At 41.7% G+C, this 17,701-nt stretch overlaps 1 protein-coding gene across 1 annotated transcript in view; it reads left to right on the top strand.

Annotated features, from left to right (window-relative positions):
• Positions 1 to 83: 83 nt before the first annotated feature.
• Positions 84 to 17,701, top strand: part of ZNF292 (zinc finger protein 292) — a 60,930-nt gene continuing 43,312 nt past the window's right edge. Inside the window, exon 1 of the mRNA XM_083829233.1 lies at positions 84 to 383. Coding sequence (XP_083685359.1) covers positions 219 to 383 — 165 coding nt within the window. The 5' untranslated portion in view covers positions 84 to 218. The remainder of the gene's footprint in view (positions 384 to 17,701) is intronic.

Here is a 17,701-nt window from a genome sequence, read left to right on the forward strand (position 1 = left end):
CCACCCCTCCCTTCCCCTCTCCCCCCTCCCCCCTCCCCTCCCGGCACGTGACCCCTCCCCGGAACGTGGCATTGTGTAATCACGTGACGCGGAGCTGGGAGCGGGGGGGGGAGTTGCGAGGAGGAGGAGGAGGAGGAGGGGAGCCGGGAAGGCCGAAAAGGGGGGGGGGGGAGGCGCGCGCGGGGGGGGCTGCGTACGCGACGGAGCGGGGTGCGAAGATGGCGGACGAGGAGGCCGAGCAGGAGAGCGGGCGGCGAGGCGGCGCGGGCCTGCCGGAGCTGCGGCGCCTGCGGGAGCGGCTGCTGGAGCTGGAGACCGGGCTGCGGGAGAGCGGCGAGCCCGCCGTGCAGGCGGCCACCGAGTACTGCCAGCAGCTGTGCCAGGTCAGCGGGGGGCCGCCTCCCTCGCGGCTCCCCTCCGCTGCCAGCCCCCCGCCGGCACGGAGACGGGGAGATGGGGGGGTGGTGGGGTGGGGTGGTGGTGGTGGTGGTGGTGGTGGTGGTGGGGTGGGGGGGCGCCCGGTGGCGGCGGTTGGCCGGGCCGGGGGCGGTTGGCGCTGCGGGACGGGCTCCCCCCGGGGTTCTCCCCCCCCCCCCCCCCCCCGGTTTTCCCCTTGGCCGCCGCTCGCCCCCCTCCCTGCCTCCTTCCCCCTTCCCCCGGCGGTCTGCAGGCCCCTTTGTTGCGCTCCGCGGCTCGGCTTTATCCCAGGGCCCTTTGTTCCCGGCGGCGGACCCAGGGCCCCCCCGCTCCCCGCCGCCCTCCTCCTCCTCCCCCTCCCCGGGGGCCCCTTGTCCTCCTCCTCCTCCTCCCTGCCCTCCTGCTCCCCCCCCCCCGGGTTGGGGTTTCGGGGAGAGGAGACGAGGGGCGACCCCCCCCACCTCCTCCTCCTCCTCTCCTTCCCTATCTCGTCCCCCAGCGTGATGCCACCTTGGGCAGGGGGTGGTGGTGGGCTAAACTTGAGCCCCTGGGGATGGGAAAGGTCTCTTGGGCTGCCCCTCGCCCTGTCAAGGGAGGCAGGTCCCGCCTGGGGGAGAAGGCTCCCGGCTTGGAGCCGGGTGAGCACCATTGTGTGTGTGCCTGGGCTGGGCCGGGCCCGGGGCAGGGCCCTCGGCAGGTGCCTCTCCTGAACTGGTGACCCCGCCGAGCATCCCTCGCTGAACAAACTTCATGGCGTTGCCTGCTGTTAGGACAAGCTGCTCCCATTTGGTCATGCGTGTGCTTAAATATCGTCCTCGTTTCTGTTACATATCCTTCTTCAGCCAGCGTTGGGTATGGCACAACCTACACAACAAATTCTCACGTATCTTACTCCTGGAGCACTGAAATTTGCAAAAACTGCTTCAGCTTTAATCTCAATTTTAAGAATCAGCATGTCTGGTAACAGTGATAACATCTATTTACATGTTGCTGCCAACACCTCATGGACCACAGACAGCTTTCTGAGAGGTGGAATGGCCAGGAGTCAATTCAAAGATCGGTTTTACACCTCTCTTATTTGTGATTTTTTTATCTCTTCTTTTAAAGAGTTTATTCTTGGTGGTAGCCATTGTAGCATGCTCATTTGCATGTCTGTCACTTCTGGATTAAACTGGGCACTACTTTTTGGTAACCAGGGAGATTCACTACTAAATATTTTGAGCATGCACCGTTCTCATATTTTATGTCACACATACAGGAGTTGTGTTTTAGGTTTTCTTTCATCAGAATTTATCACGCTGTACTTGGGTAGAACGCCTGCGTAGAGGCACGGAAACGAGATTGGTTTACGTTGGCTCAGATCGCCGTGTTCTCAGCCTGTTCAATCTTTGTGACTACTTTCTTAAATTCATACGTGGTGAGGTGGAAATCTGGCTTTCCTGCCTCTGGCCCGCTTCTGACTTTTGAATGAGCTGTTCGTGATCTGATGGGGTTGGGTAAGTGGGAATGAAGACACTGTTCGTGATAGCTACTGGGTAGATCACCAGTGTCAGCAGCAGATTTATCACTTAAATTATGCTTGCATGTGCCTAGTGAATGACATAGTAGTTACTTGATTTTAAAGCTGAGCGAAAACTAATGTTATGGTTATAATTTTAATCTCTGTTAATAGAGGTCCATTGTAAGGCCCAAATTCGTTAATTCTTTCTGAAACTCGCACCTTTTCAGAACAGGTCTTGCCGTACCAAAAAGTTACGTAGGCATTGACTTAGATAAAAATCTATGCTATCTGGAGATGTGTTACCGTCACTTCTATACCAAGGTTAGTGGGAAGGCTGTGTCTGTTTCTGCAGTCTGAAGACTGATGTGTAACACTGAGAGTGGAGATGTGCCAGGCGGTATTGAAAGATCCTGCTTTTCACACTTCAAGCTGAGGTCTAAGCAGATGCTCGATGTAACGAGTAGTAATGCTGTTGGGTGGGGGCTTTTCCTGCTGGTTTAGCAGAGGTGTTTTTGTTTTTTTAATCTGTTCACCTGTGCCGGTAGTGCCAAAATACCTCTTCAGCTTCTTCTATGGTTTTAATCCTTTATTGGGACTAACACAAAATCGCGTTTGTGATCTAGGTAGTAGGCTTAGCTACTGAGCTTGCAGTATGTGACAGAGGTTATAGAAAATTCATATAATGGTAAAAACCATCTCGGAAATCTGTGTTTTAAATAGGTTTAAGGGCATCTGCCATGATTTCTATAATCAAGTCTTTAAATATATATGCATAAAATAATAATAATTGGACTGTCCATGTGTACAAAACCGAGCATCTTTTTAACATCCAAAGTCTGGAAGTGTTGTGCTGAAGAAGTATTTTAGCGTTTATCTCAGTGTGACTTCACCTGCGCGTTTTGGGGTTGTTTTTCTTTCTTTTCATGCTTAGTTTCCAGGCATGAAATAACTATGCAGAACTTGGAAATCTTGTGTCCTTACTTTATTTTGCCAGGTGTTGACGCTGAAGGCCAGCAACCACATAGCTTGTAACCGTAAATTGATTTTTTTTAATTTGTTTTTTTTTTAATAAAGTTGGTAGCATAATGTCTGAGAAATAAGCGTATTTTCATACTGGAGGAAGCTAAAGAATCTGCAGTAGAGCACTGAAAGATACTTGGATTCAAAGGCAAATAAGGGATTTAACTATCCTACTCTCATTAAATGAAGTGGGAGATGTACAGCCAAATCCCTTAACTAGTTCTTAGAAATCTATTTAAACTATTTCAACTATTATAACCCAGCATTGTAGATTAGTTGTTGGAAGCACGGAAAAACAAGACCCTTACACTAGAAGACCTTGCGCCTTGACAGAAAATGATGTTATTCCAGAACATTTTTTTCTCTCATAAGAATAAAGTTTACTTTGATGAATTTTATATGAAGCATTCCATTAGCTACAAATATTTGGTTCTGTCTTCACTGCTGACTGCACAGTGAAACATTACAATTATTCTTAAATTTTAAGTGGATTATAGACTGTACCTTGAGCCTCTACCATATCTGCATAATTGTTGTGTTCTCCTTTGTCAGTATGCGGTAGAGAGCATTATTTTTAGTTGTTATCAAGCCAAAGTCATTGTTACGGATATATGTAAAATGACTTTTTAATTGTGGTTCATGCTCTTGTGTTGCAATTTCGTAATTAGCAAATTCATGGCAAACAGTTATGTTGTCAACAAACAGTGTGTGCAGACTGGGGCAGACAAAACAAGCATCTTCAGCTGTAGCGACTAGAAATTGAGAGTGTGAATTTTGCAAGAATTCGGAATGGTCCAAGAAGGGAGTTGTTCTTGTTGCCATGCCGTAGCTGGTTAGATTCTTTGCAGACTTTGCTCTTCAAGGGTATCTGTTGATTGTATTCAGTTACAGAAGAGTAAAATGATTTTTATCTGTTTTTCCCCTGAGAGCTAGGGGAACGTGATGCCACTGGGCATATTCAATAAGGGCTGCGCTCCTTTCCATTGCTCGCTGACCACGGTAATCTTTATTTTCTTAAATGCCAAATTGGTAACAAAATTTCTTTCCTAGCTAATTAGTTGTGAGGTCTTTGGGGGTACCTCTGCTTACCCTGAGTATCTTTCTGTAGTTGGCGTGTTACATCTTTGATATTATCAGTGTTCCCTCCATTATTATTTTTGACTTCTCATCTGTTTTCTGAATCTGCTTCAGAGTTTCTTTTTCTTTTTGTTTTTCTCTTGCTGTACTTTGTGGTACAAACTCTCCCAAACTATGAGGTGGTCAGGTTTGTTGTACTGATGTGCAAGTTGTCAACAAATTAGTGAGCTATATTAAAACTCTGAAAACGATCTGGGCTGTTGTGCTGCTCTTCCTCAAGAACTCTGCCTGTACTTCTTGCCTCATCTGTTGGTTATCTTGTCACTGGTTTCTGCCTATTATGAGAAAATCATGTGTTAAAATATGCTAGCAAATAAGTTTAGCCCTTAGCACAACACATTAATATCCTTTTAGTGGAGACGGTTTATTCAGTATTGGCTGTTGAGCTAGAGTCTCCTTAACACTAGTAGCAACACCAAAATGCTGATGGAGAAATTTGGAGGAAAAAAAGGTTTGGGGCTAAATACTGAAACATTTTTTTAAAAAGCTTGTTTTTACCGACGTGACTGCTCCCTGTAAGCATGCAGTGTTTGTTCCTACTTCTTTAAGCTGATATTTATTGTGTTTTGAGGTACTAATGAAGTATTAGTTAGGGACCACTTGCATACTGGCCTACCATAATACCTTAAGGTCCTACCCTACTTCTCCCCCCCTCCGCTCGTGTCTTAACATGCTAGGTTAGGTCTTGATAATGTTGGGAAATACTAATTTGATAATCATTAGCAAAAACTTTATTGCTTTATTGTGTACTGATTACAGGTAATCACCGGTGATTTGTCTGTATTGGAGGTTACTCTGATTTTCTTCTTATGCCTGAATTGTCGTTCAGTTTTTATAGCTCAGACTCTTCACAACGTTACGATGCCGTCACGTTCTTCACTGTTGTCATCTTCCTCGCTTTTAGTGTTTATTATTCTCAGCTTTCTCTTCAGACTCAAAATGACTGAAATCATCTTCAGTTTTGTCCCTAGAAGTTGGAAATAAAGCCTTTCTTAAATCCTTCAGCTACAACTTTTGGATTTATCCAAACCCAGTGTGCCTTAATCTAACGACAAAGGAGTGCTTCAGTAGGCGTCTTTATTTTTCTTGTCAGAGTTAGAGTACAATCCCTTGCAAGGAGTCATTGGATGTATGAAGACCTCAGCAGTCTTTGAAGGACTTGTTAGCTATTTCATCAAGCACCTGCAATTGTGATGTCCTTCCTCCTGATGTGACCATATGGTCAGTATTTACTGACAGTGAAAAATACCATCAGCAAAATTTCAGGTGCTCTTCTAGTACAAGACGTTTCTTCTTTTTCTTTGTAGCATGCCTGGTTGCTTATTCCAGACAACATTCACCAAACTCTTTGTTAAATGCGACGTCCCACCTTGATTTTGCTTGGCTCAACAGCTAATCGTGGTCTTTACACAATACAGTCACTTTCTGCGGGAATAAAGTGACTTTTCGGTGAAATCAGGTGATGGATGCTGGCAAGGTAAAGCTCTTCACTTGTAGGCTGAAACCATGAAGGTGCATTATTATGCATTAACCATCGGTGGCCTAGAGTATTTTTGGTGGAATGGTTTGTGCTCTTGCTATTTCTTGAGCTTTCAGTTTAATGATTTCCTGCGTAATCAGGTGTCTGTCTCTTCTTTTGAGTATGCACCGATTCTATAGCTTTCTTCCATTTTTTCATGTGAAAAGTATTTTCTTTTGAGTCCAGTGAGTGATTTCTGCACTGAGATAACCCTTAAAGGCTTCTGTTTTGATGTTTCCATCTTTGCGCTTTTGCTTCTACCACGCTGTTTCTTCCTGATCTCACAGCTGATTTTTTTCTTTATGTACAGTACCGCTGTGGGTGTAAGATTCACATCGTGACTTCTAATACTTCTCTGTTTCACAATAGTACCTGTGACCTCTAGGTGATCTGCCATTCAGGAGACACAGCTTCCAGAAATCACAGTGAATCCTCTAACTGGTAGCATATCACAGAGATTCCCAAGTGTGCAAAGAAAAGCAACTGTAAGCACCGCATCACCTTGTTCAGACTTTGAGCTGCTTCAGGCGTGTTTCTGTGCCTTCATCACTATCAGACCTGCCACGTTAAGTCACATACTACCTTACTGACCTGAAAAAAAGACACCCCCTGGTTTTTACATTAAACTGTAAGAGTCAAGGCAATTGTCATCTTTTCAGATAAATATGGTGTGCGTGCTTATCTGGGCATAATGTGTCTGTGTGTTTAGGAAAAGCACCCTCACAATTTAGGGTAAGTCTAAGCAATGACCTTAATTGTTCTTAGTTTTTGTCCTCGGTAATGGCAGAACTACTTAGCATTGTGCCAGGTAGGAGCTGTTTTTCATTAGAACTTCTGAGTTCTGTCCAATAAGATTTTTTTTTATTGATAAGAACTTTGTGTATCAAAGTAAGTGGATGTGATTGAAATAGTTAATTTTTTCTACCTGTGAATCTCTTTGAAAATCAGAATCACATTGATTTGCTTTTCTACTCATGCTAAGCTTTCTGCTGTGCTGTCAGTCCTTTTCTCTATCTCGATGATAATTTCAGTCAAATATGTTTGAGCATAAAGGTCTGAGATGTGATACACATGGACTTCTTGGGATAGCTAACGTGTTCAGGTGGTACGTTCAGTTTAATGTGTATTTCACTCACTTCTTAACTTATATGTGATATAGCTCACGTCTAATCACCTTATTAAATGTATTTTTCTGTAGTTTATTTGAATTGAACCCAGGTACTTATTAGCTTACTTGGACAGCTAGAACTTGAGCAGTTAGTTTTAGATGTGTGTGTGCTTTATAAACTGTGTATGAAAAAAGCCAAATCTTTAATAACGGCCTTCTAATAGTGTTGTTGGGCAGGTGAGAGGGACTCTACCTCAAAACTGCCACTAACATGAGTTTAAGATCTACTGCAATAGGAATTGTATTTTCATTATTGTTTCTTTTAATTGCTGTCAGTGTAAAAATAACAATTTATTCAAAACAAGGAATAAAAATTTCTTCTTTACTAAAAACTCTTTGAATAAAGGTAGAAGTTGAGTCAAAAACGGTCATGATAATGCTGTGTTTCAATTTCAAAAACTCTCCTTTTGAAATAGCAGGGTTTGGCAACGTATTCCCCATACGGAACATGCATCTGGAAGAGGTCTCAGTCATGTAGACTGTGATTCAAAGGCAGGGTTAGTTTTTGGTGTAAATACTATAAATGCTTGTTTAACCTTTTCTCAGAAAATTCTGGTAAGAAAGATTCCCAAAACTCTATAGATGGTATGTTTTGGTTCAGTTATGCTTGTCTGTAAAGGTTTTGTTTCCCTTGCTTCCTAACTTAATCTCTAATCTCTTGGGGGAATTTAAGACTATTATGATTTATCCTATCCCTGATAGACATGGAAAGTAGCATATTCCTTTCCTGATGGATGCACCATTTATGTTTTCAAAGCTATTTATCAGTCCTTCTCCAGTCATCACAGTTCTGAACAAACAATTCAGTAAGAAGGTGACGATCCATGTGAGGCTGCCTCGTAGTTACCCTGATGCAGAATTTTTGCTGGATTAAAGTTATGGGATGTTTTTACTGAAGTTAAGGAAGTCCTTCCTATCAGCAAGCTACCATTTCTCTAAGAGGAAATACTTTCAACCAAAAATTAATACTTGCTGGGTATGAAGTGTAGATTAGCTAGTTTTGTTCCATAGTGTCTTTGACTCTTATTGATCCTACAAAGATGGGGAGATAAAAATTAGGGATCTTGCTTTACCTAACCCTTCAGCTATTTAAAAATAAAAATCTGAAGACCTTACTGTAGACTTCAATTTAACCATAATAGTTGGCAGCATTTGCATACATACTACTATAATTGAACATATTAGGTACTTTCCGTACTGGCAAATATATTTCTGCTATTAGTTTTTTTTCCCCACAAATCCAAACTTTTACCCCACTTTTGAGGCAATATCAATAATGTTTAGGTTGCTTTGTAAAAGGGCAATTATCTAAGCTTCACTGGTTAGAAAACACAAAATAGCGAATATTGAATATCTTTATTGTGCAGGACTGTACAAGGAGTATATTTTTGGTAATATTCGTGTTCAGTAAGTCATCTCATTGTATCAAAACGTTCATGTTGTGTCTCTTGGTTTCTTGTAAGGAAGGCGTGTATCTCTTTGTGCAGGACATTTTCTCAAACTTTTTGTTATTTTGTTAGGGAATGAACAGCTCATGACTGTAAAACTTCACGGAAAGCAGCAAAAAACGCTCTTTTGGAGAATCTTTGCTTCCATTGTGACTGACTAACAAGGAGTTTCATGTGGCCTTTTCCACTTGCTTTGCCATTTAAATGATATATACAGTGTGTATATATATATTTACTCAAGACTTTATACATGGTCTATATTGTAGGTGATTCTCTGTAAGACTTCACTAAATTAGGGATCAAACTGGTACCACTAGTAGGAGGCAGCAAGGTGTTGTTTCTTAAGTGTTACACAAGCCGTAAATGCTATTTCAAATTTGTGTATGTACGGAGCATATCGTCAGGAAATAGTGCTCCAGGCATTGATTTTATATCCTTTTTATTATTATTATTCTAGTACTGTTTATAAAGGCCTCTGTGTAAATCCTTGAGCAGTTACAGTACAGCGTCTTATAATGCTTCAGTTTTTGTGAGGGAAGCTGGCATGACGTTCTTGTGTCATCGGCTTCTCTTAAATAGAGGTTTATAATGACTTGGAAATTTAATAGGTAAAAATGTGGCTTAGAACTACCTTGTAAAATAGTATTCCCTGTTTATTAGGTCTGTGCCTTTGTATATGTTAAGAACTTAATGTGTTTTAAGAAGCATGCAGGTGTTTTTCTGAGGTGTGGAACACTGTTTTTTCCTATTCTATTTGCCTTTCCAAATATGCATTAAAGAAAACTCTGTGGTATTGCTTCTGGGATCTTTCATCTCTAAGGATGAACTGCACTGCTTTCATTTGGGAAGAGTTAATCTAATAATACCTAGTACTCGGCAGAACAAAGGCACTCGTAAAGAAAGGCATATGTGACATCAAAAAGGTGACGGGACTTTATACAATTATTCCATGACAATAAGCCTGATCCAGTAGGAAATTGGACTAAACCTGCAAAAACACCGTGGCTGTAAATTTTACAGGTTTATTCCAATCAATTTTTTTCTTCATCTTCTCTTCTATAACAGTTATGTAGTCTTGTAGCACGTAATATTTCTGGGTTGATGATTCCCTGTCTGCAGCTATTTATTCTGGTGAGCAGGTAAATCACGTTTGATATTTATGCGTCCAATGCGCTGAATACCACTTCGATGAATCAGTGAAGTACGTTCAGTGACCAGGCATTAAATCAAATTATGAACAAGGAGTTCCTCTGTCCTGTGATCACTGTTTGCCTCAGGAATTTGTGATAGTACACTATTTTGTAACAGAACAAACACAAGGAAGAGGATAAGAGGAGAAAATATTTAGAACCCCAGAAGACAAAATCTGAGCTTCTTTCTTTTATCAGTGGAGGGCAATAGTTATGAAGAGAACGGCTGGGATAAAAATCCATGTGAATACATAATAGTGAAGATGAAAAAATGTACGTCTCCACATCCTGCAGCCCTGGAACTTGCGTACCGATCTAGTTGAAACTGGCATGGCAATTAAATCCTGCTTCTGGATACCCAGGCAGACTTTACAAACCCTATCGGTGTGATGGCAGGAGCTCCCAGTTCTGCGATGGGCTGTTAACGGGGGAGAGCATAATCTTGGCTCCTCTCTTTCCTCACACGTGGACGTAGTGGCTGCACCTTGGCACTGCTGTAAGGACACACTTGGTTATTAGACTCCCTGTGAATCAGGCAGACATTGCCTTGTTCTTGCACAGGAAATTTAGATCAGATGGAAGCATCCTCTGGGATGCCAGTTTGACTGTATTAAACAGGCAAGCTAAAATAACAAGTAACCTTTCTGCTGAGGAGGAGATCATCAATTAGGTTCTCATCAGAATTAAAAAAAAGGTTTGAAATAGTCCTGGAAGAAGTTGCATGCAGTTGATAGATGGCTAATGCAAATATGTTAAGCAGATGAACTACAGAAATATTTGTAGCATCTCGTTTTACTTGACCCAAGAGAACAGGTTCAAGTCATCTATATTCCAGGAAATGCACATATTTTCAGATTAGTAATAGTTATTTTTGGCTGTCTTCCTATTTTTAATCTGCCCATATGCCAGTCTGATAATTAAAAGAATAGGTAAATTACATTTCCTGGCAGTGGATAAAAGTTTACTGTAATGAACATCCCACCACATTCCTGAAATGCCTGTTTAATAGCCAACTGCTGAATATTGTTGTTAACTAAACACACCAAAACATGAAGGTTGGGAGGACAACATTAATCTGAGGCCTGAATGAGAACTCGAGTAGAGAGAAATGTAGCCTGGGACTATTGTAACTTCACTCCTTATGTAAGGACAGAAGAAGGAAATCATAACTGCTGACAAGATCAGAAAGAGCATATTGAATGCAAAATGTTAAAAGATTAAAGGCAAGCTTAAAGAAGGATAATTTCTGCTTTCTGCTACTGTGTGTGACAAAGGATGAGACTTAATGAAGTCATTTCCTGGTATTTTAAGTAATTACCTTTTTTTTGAAACAGTTTATGGATGTAAGCAGAGACTGTCCATTCATTTTGTAGGTAATTCTAGTTCTGCTTTTAAAACTAGCTGGATTTCAAATCATAATCAAAATAGTGACTAAAAATTAATGGGAAGAAAGGCACCTTTTATTTTGCCTCTCAATAATTAGCAGTCTGAGCTCATGAAGTACGTGCAGCATGTCCTGATGAAAAACATACAGCGTGCTTGCTCCTTTGACGTATATCTGGGGAGAAAAGCATCTCTCTATCAATTAACAGCAAGTTCCATGTTTGCTAATTAACTTTCCAGAGAGAGTCATCTCCATTCCTCGCTGTCTTTATTTGTGATATTTTCTTGGTGATGGTAGGCGACGTAATTATGGCTCTGAGAGTTGTAGCAGCCTTGAGCCCCTCAAGCCTTTCTTCTGTTTCTGCGTCTGTAGCAGCTGAGGTGCTTCTGTCAGCCCCTGCTCCTGTGCAGACTCTGCCGTAGAAATGTAAATATGTCGTTGGGTGGCATTCTTGTATCTATCTTGGTTTAGCATTGGTAATTTGGGGACAGTGGTACTTTGCTGCTATTGAAAGTTGCATGCATTGGAAAACACACCTGGATATGTTTTCCTTTGTTACGGCAATTACTTTACCTGCACAGTGAAGTAGAAATAGGTGGGTAAGAGGCCTGGTTAACCGCATATGCTTGTGCACTGAAGACTTAGGGCACTAGTGTACTTACAAATTGACTTGTAAGAAGAATTTAAAATCTAAGTTAATCTTAGTATGAGTTTCTTTGTCAATCATCATTACGTGGATTCTTCCTGCAATTAGTCTTAAGTCTCTTTAATGTAGATGTGCAACCGTGAGATGTGAGTTATAATCACGTACTTGTAAAGAACCACCAAGATCATTAAATAACACCTTACATGATGTAAACAAATGTAGGGAAAGGAAGAGGGAGTTCAAATAACCATTGTAGTCCTGCATCTTCAGGAGTAATGAAAGCTGTTTAGTTAGTACATGATCATGGTAACTAGAGCTGTGGTGAGATTTATAAAAGACTTCCATGGAGAAGACCTAAATAGATGCTTATCTGTGAGAATGTTCTTAGGCAAGGGCAAAAAAAACAAAAGTAGCTCATGACAGTTATCACTATAGTGTAGACAACACCAAGCTGCGTGGTGCGGCCGGCACGCAGGAGGGAAGGGATGCCATCCTGAGGGACCTGGGCAGGCCTTAGGGGTGGGCCTGTGAGAGTCTCATGAGGTTCAACAAGGTCAGGTGCAAGGTCGTGCACCTGGGCTGGGGCAATCCCAAGCACAAATACAGGCTGGGCAGAGAATGGATTGAGAGCAACTCTGAGGAGAAAAACCTGGGGGTGTTGGTTGATGAGAAGCTCTCCAGGAGCCATCAATGTGCGCTTGCAGCCCAGAAAGCCAACCGTATGATGGGCTGCATCAAAAGCAGGGTGGCTAGCTGGGCAAGGGAGGGCCATGAGGGATCAAGGGGCTGGAGCGCCTCTCCTATGAGAGGCTGAGGGAGTTGGGGTTCTTCAGCCTGGAGAAGAGAAGGCTGCAGCGAGGCCTATGTAAGTAGCTTTCTAGTACGTAAAGGGGGTCCTACAGTAGAGATGGGGAGGGACTCTGTCAGGGCATAGAGTGATAGGTCAAGGGGTAATGGCTTTAAAATAAAAGAGGGTAGGTTTAGATTAGATACAAGGAAGAAGCTCTTTACTGTGAGGGTGGTGAGGCCCTCTCCAGAGAAGCTGTGGATGCCCCATCCCTGGAGCTGCTCAAGGCCAGGCTGGATGGGGCTTTGGGCAACCTGGTCTGGTGGGAGGTGTCCTGGCCTATGGCGGGGGGTGGAACTGGGTGGGCTTTATGGTCCCTTCCAACCTCATGATGATTCTGTGATTGACTTTTTATCTTTTTCCTCAATTTCCATGTTTTTTAATTTTCATGGGATGATATTCAAGAAACTTATTTTGTATAATAAACTACTATATATGTTGGATTTATGTATACATTATATACAATACATATTTTGTACAAAAGGATGTATGAACATGTAGGGATTGAACACAATGAGAAGGTGAATCATTCATTGCAGGGTAATTGATAAACTTTACTGGATTTCAGATATATTCTAATTCTCTTCATTACATCAAAATTAATTAGAAATTAGTATTAGTTCTTTAGCAGTTACCTTTTCCTGGAAAAGTTATTTCTCTGAACTAACTTACTCTTGTCTTTGAAAATCTCCAGAAGGATAGCTTTCCTTCAGTATGGGTGTACAAATGAGTTACTGTGAGATAAGCATACAGGACGTGATTTCCTGCTGTTTCTGTGCATCTCCTTTTCCCTTTATGGTAAGGCTTAAGCATAAACCTGAGGTCTGCGTCTTCATATTTTTGCAGTTCTGTAGCAAGAAAATTGTGCCATTGTAATGCATTGTATTCTTTGTGTTCTGGTGTGATAGACAACACTTTATGTGGTTGTTCTGAAAACTCAGACTAAAGAAAAAATGAAGAGGGTGGTGTGAGAACAGAATGCTTATCTAAAATGTATATATTGTATATTGCCTGAGGCTTGCAGATGTATGGAATTCTGCAATGCTGTTTTGCAGATTACCTTTAAAACTGTTCAGAAAACTGTAAATAGAAAGTGTTTGAGCTAACACCTAAACATATCAGTTCTTCAGAAGTGATAGGCATTTACAGCAGAGCGTGGATACCTGTGTGTCCGGGTACAGCAGATACCATAATAAATTTCAGTGCCCTCACGCATGTGGTACTTCACACTGAGTACAGAACAGACTGCTTGTATTCCAGAGGAAGGAGAAACATTAATAGAGGCAAGGGTATATAAACGTATTCATACACCAACAAAAATGTTTTTGTGAACATCTATGTTCAGTAGATGAATGAGAAGGTAAATGGTTGAAAGTACGGTTTTCAGATAATGTAGCATATCCATAGAAGTTGCGTGTACCGAAATACTGAGCGCCTATATGTTAGTGCTATGGGTCAGACCAGAACTTTTTTTGAAAGCAGTGATCTCATCACCCCTGCTTACCATACATCATTTCACAGTATGGAGCATTTTGGCAGTGTGGAAATTGGCTGCATTTGGGGTGAAACTAAACCAGGAGCTGTGCCTCAGAAGTGATTGCGGGTGGTCTAATTCAGCCAGTACTAGGTTATCTGGCTACTGGAACCGGCTGAAAGCTGGCCCCAGGTGGGACCTCTGGTGGTGCTGTCGGAGTCCAGTGCTTTCTGACCAGGTTCTTTCAGGTGTCCTGCGCATGGAAGGTGTAACGTTTAATATCAGATGTACTTATTGGAAGATACATGATGTTACACGGGATTTTGATTTAGAAAAGTGATACAACAGTGTACTGAAATAACTATACAAACACAGTACAGCAACTGCAGTAGATGGTAGGATCACAATATGAGTGTGCCCGTTACTGGTCTCCCTGTGCTTCACAGTCACAATTCTGGGTGTCCCCAGATGCTGGGGAGGAGTGTGTGGGTTGAAGCCAGCTCAAGCCCACTGCTCTGTTCAGCACTCTTCTAGTTGTTCAGACATTATACTGTACTTTGGGCTGAGTCGTGTGTTCTCTCCCCCTGCCACCCTGGCTAACTCAGGGAGACATTCACACTTTCTTAATGAACTTAGGGAGAAAGATTTATTCCGCCAGTTGGTCCACTCAACTCTTCATAGCTGTTTATCTAAAACCAAGGCCACTCTCCAGTCCCCCTTGTGCTGAGGTAAAATCAGCTTCTTTGCAGCAGCTGTGGTCAGTCACATCCGGCGTTATTCCCTGAGCTGCACAGGTACATCCTCCTTGCCCATCTCCGCTGAGCCTTTTTCTGTCGTAGGGGTTTATTGGTCAGTCGCGTTCCACCCCGAGGGGCTTAGTCAGGCCCAGGCGGATATGTTGTGGACTCAGCACCAGCTCTTCTGCTGTATGGATCCACCTTTATTGCAGTGCATTGTGCTGTAGTCACTGTGAGCTCTTTGTGGACCAGGAGTTACCTGCAAACTCACATGGTGTGTAGTTTTAAATTTTTTGCTGTTAATCTGCATCTCTGAATGAGTCTCTCTTGACTTTGCTGAGTAGTGTTTGGATTCGCTAATTCAGTGCTTGGTAATCTTGACTTTGCTCTGCTTTTAACTGCAGGATAGAGCAGGTGATGGTGTAAGGATGGGGGTGTAGAGCAGCTGGAATTTCTTGTTTGAAGGAAAAGGTAAAAACAGGGAGGGCTGGAACTGCTGTCTTTCAGCGGAGAAGAGGAATAATAATGGGAAAAAAATTGGATAGTTCTGCACTCTGCCTGCAGGAACTGAGAATGAAAATAATTGCTTAAATGCAATCTTGTAGTAAGTGATAGAATTGAGAGTCTGGCTTCAGCCCTCCCTTCTGGGCACAAGTCAGTATCTCCATTAGAATTAAAGCAACATCAGCTGACTCTTCAGCCAAAGACATCTTGACTTTCTAGAGCTGTGCTTTGCTGAACAACTTCATTGTGAAACAATTCAAAAGAAGCATTCAAAATAAAAATAGTACACCAGCAACTTAATTCTGAAAGGTTTTGAAAACTAAAACTGAGTAAAAATTGGAACTGATGTTCTTTCATCATGTGTTAATCCTAACCATAATTTAGATAGTACCTGCACAGTAGAAGAGGTGATTGTATTTGATTATGCAATCCTTTATTTTATAAATGCAGTCTTACGTTCCATGCCTGCTGAAGTTTTGTTGTTCTCTTCTGGATTATATGGCATGATAATACCAAACAGGTAAGAGCTAATTCTCTCACAGTGTTTGTGTAGCTACAAAATTAAGATAACAGTGGTAATCATTGGTAAACAAATACAGAATCAAAGTTAACCGGTATCAATTTCCATAATTAAACTGGTTTGGAAATGAATTAAAGTACAGCTCTGTGTTGGCCTGTTGTTAAAAAAACAACCTCTCCGTGCACAGATCTAAGTAATGAAATCAAAAACTAATTTTGTTGACTTCTTGATATGATCTGGTTCTTTATTTCATCATATCTGTGAGGGCAGGGTCATATCAGAGGTTTCTGTTCTGTCTGAAGCTTTTGTGAATGTCTATGGCTTTCTGTCTAATTTTTGTTCTAGGCTTAGAATCCCTTTGCATATAAAGCATGCCAACTGAAAAAGCAAAAGGAGAACAGGCTGTTTGTCTGAGCTTCTGTGTTGGAGGCAAATGTGAAATGAAAGGAAAGGTGGATTACAGTGATGGTGGTAGGGAAAAAATACCTTGATCCTGCGGGTTGATGTGTCACAGATGTGATATGTAGGCAAGATAATGTAGAGGTGTAGTTTGCTCTTTAAAACTCCTTGAAAGTCATCTCAGTCACAGTACTTGTTTAAATGTCTTCAATACTGAAGTCTCACAGGAAATCTGAGGTAGACTTTGTTTAAGTTAGATATTTTATTAAGTTTTCTTTAACATGTGGAACTAGTTCAAGAACTATTCAAATTTCTCCTTGAATATTCCATTTGACTGACACTTCAGTAGTCCGTCCTCATGCAATGTGGACATTAATGCTTGTTGCATCCCAGTTATTCCTTTGCTGCCTCTAGCTTCCTTCTTGTAGCAGCAAACCCAAATGAATGCATGGGATCCGTAACTGAAGAATGCTTTTAAAAGCATCAACTTCTTCTGTTTATCCAAAGTTGCAAATTATAGACAAGCACTTACCAAGACTCCTTATACATGATGAAAGGTTTGTTCTCCATCTTCTGGTAAAACACTGAACAACAAGGAGGAGAGAAAGCAGTTCACAAAAAAAGGTGGTCTTCAGCTTTAAGGAGCTGTACATCATTGAGGCTGAGAGTGATGATGTTTAAACACCTATAAAGATTGTTCTGTTGTCCCTTTAGGTGTAACTTTGCTGTGGGACTAAACAAAGAGGTCAGCTGGTACAACTGGTGCATCAGTACCAAAGCCTTTTGACTCCAGAGCCTCTGGACTCTTGCCCAAAGTCCAGCTTTGTTCATAAACTATGGTAAGCTGCACCTTAAAAGTAGGCTATTACCAGCTTTCCAGGAACAATGCTGTCTCCATCACATGCTCAGTTCTTTGATGGATGCGATAGCCAGTGAGGTTGTGCTTCAGTCTAGACACAGTTTTACTCTGAAGAACACAGCCCTCAAAAAAGATTTTCATTTGAATGGGGTGAATGTCTAGCTTCAGCCCAAGAACCAGCAAGACGATACCAGCCCAAAAAAGTTTTTATCCCACTGTTGAATTAGACATCAGCGACATCAAGATTGTATACCTACCTACTCGATCAGAATGCGGATCAATTCAGATGCAATTATGCTCCTCATGTTTTATCACCTAGGTTCAGGGGCTCTGTCGGGAATTAGGCTGTCTTGCAATTTGTAGCATTTGACTGCTCTCCGGTACCCTTGCTCTGATGCTGTTCAAGGACTTGTCACCTCTGCCTGTGCATTGAGAAATTCCCTCTTGAAGAGGGAAGAAAAAACATCCTTGAAAAGAATAGAGAGCGTTTCCTCCTGGTGTATTTATTCCCATAAAGAGGAGTCTTTCTTACAATAAACATTCAGTGTTTTTCCACTCCTTTGATAAAGGCATTTTATTTCTCACCATGTTGCTCTGTCCCTGATCTAAGCAATAGGTTTGTTGCGTATAATAGCTTTATTTTCATATTGCTGTTCACACGCTATATAATAGTTTGAAATATTCCAACTCATCGATCTGTGAAGTACTTTGGGTTTATATGGATTTCCTGTAGGTGTTGTGCTGATGAATCTATCAGTATTAAAAAGCACCATTCTATTTATTTTTAAAGAAACGCGTTAATCTCATCTTGGAGCAAGCATGTAAGCCTGTATATTCATTTTTGACAGTTTTTGAAGCTTCTCTATATGATGTCCTACCTGCTGAAATTGAAATTCAATTGCCAATTTCTTGAGATCTCAAAATACTTTGG

The sequence above is a fragment of the Anser anser genome, assembly GCF_964211835.1.
Source record: "Anser anser genome assembly, chromosome: 3".
Classification (NCBI taxonomy): Eukaryota; Metazoa; Chordata; class Aves; order Anseriformes; family Anatidae; genus Anser; species Anser anser.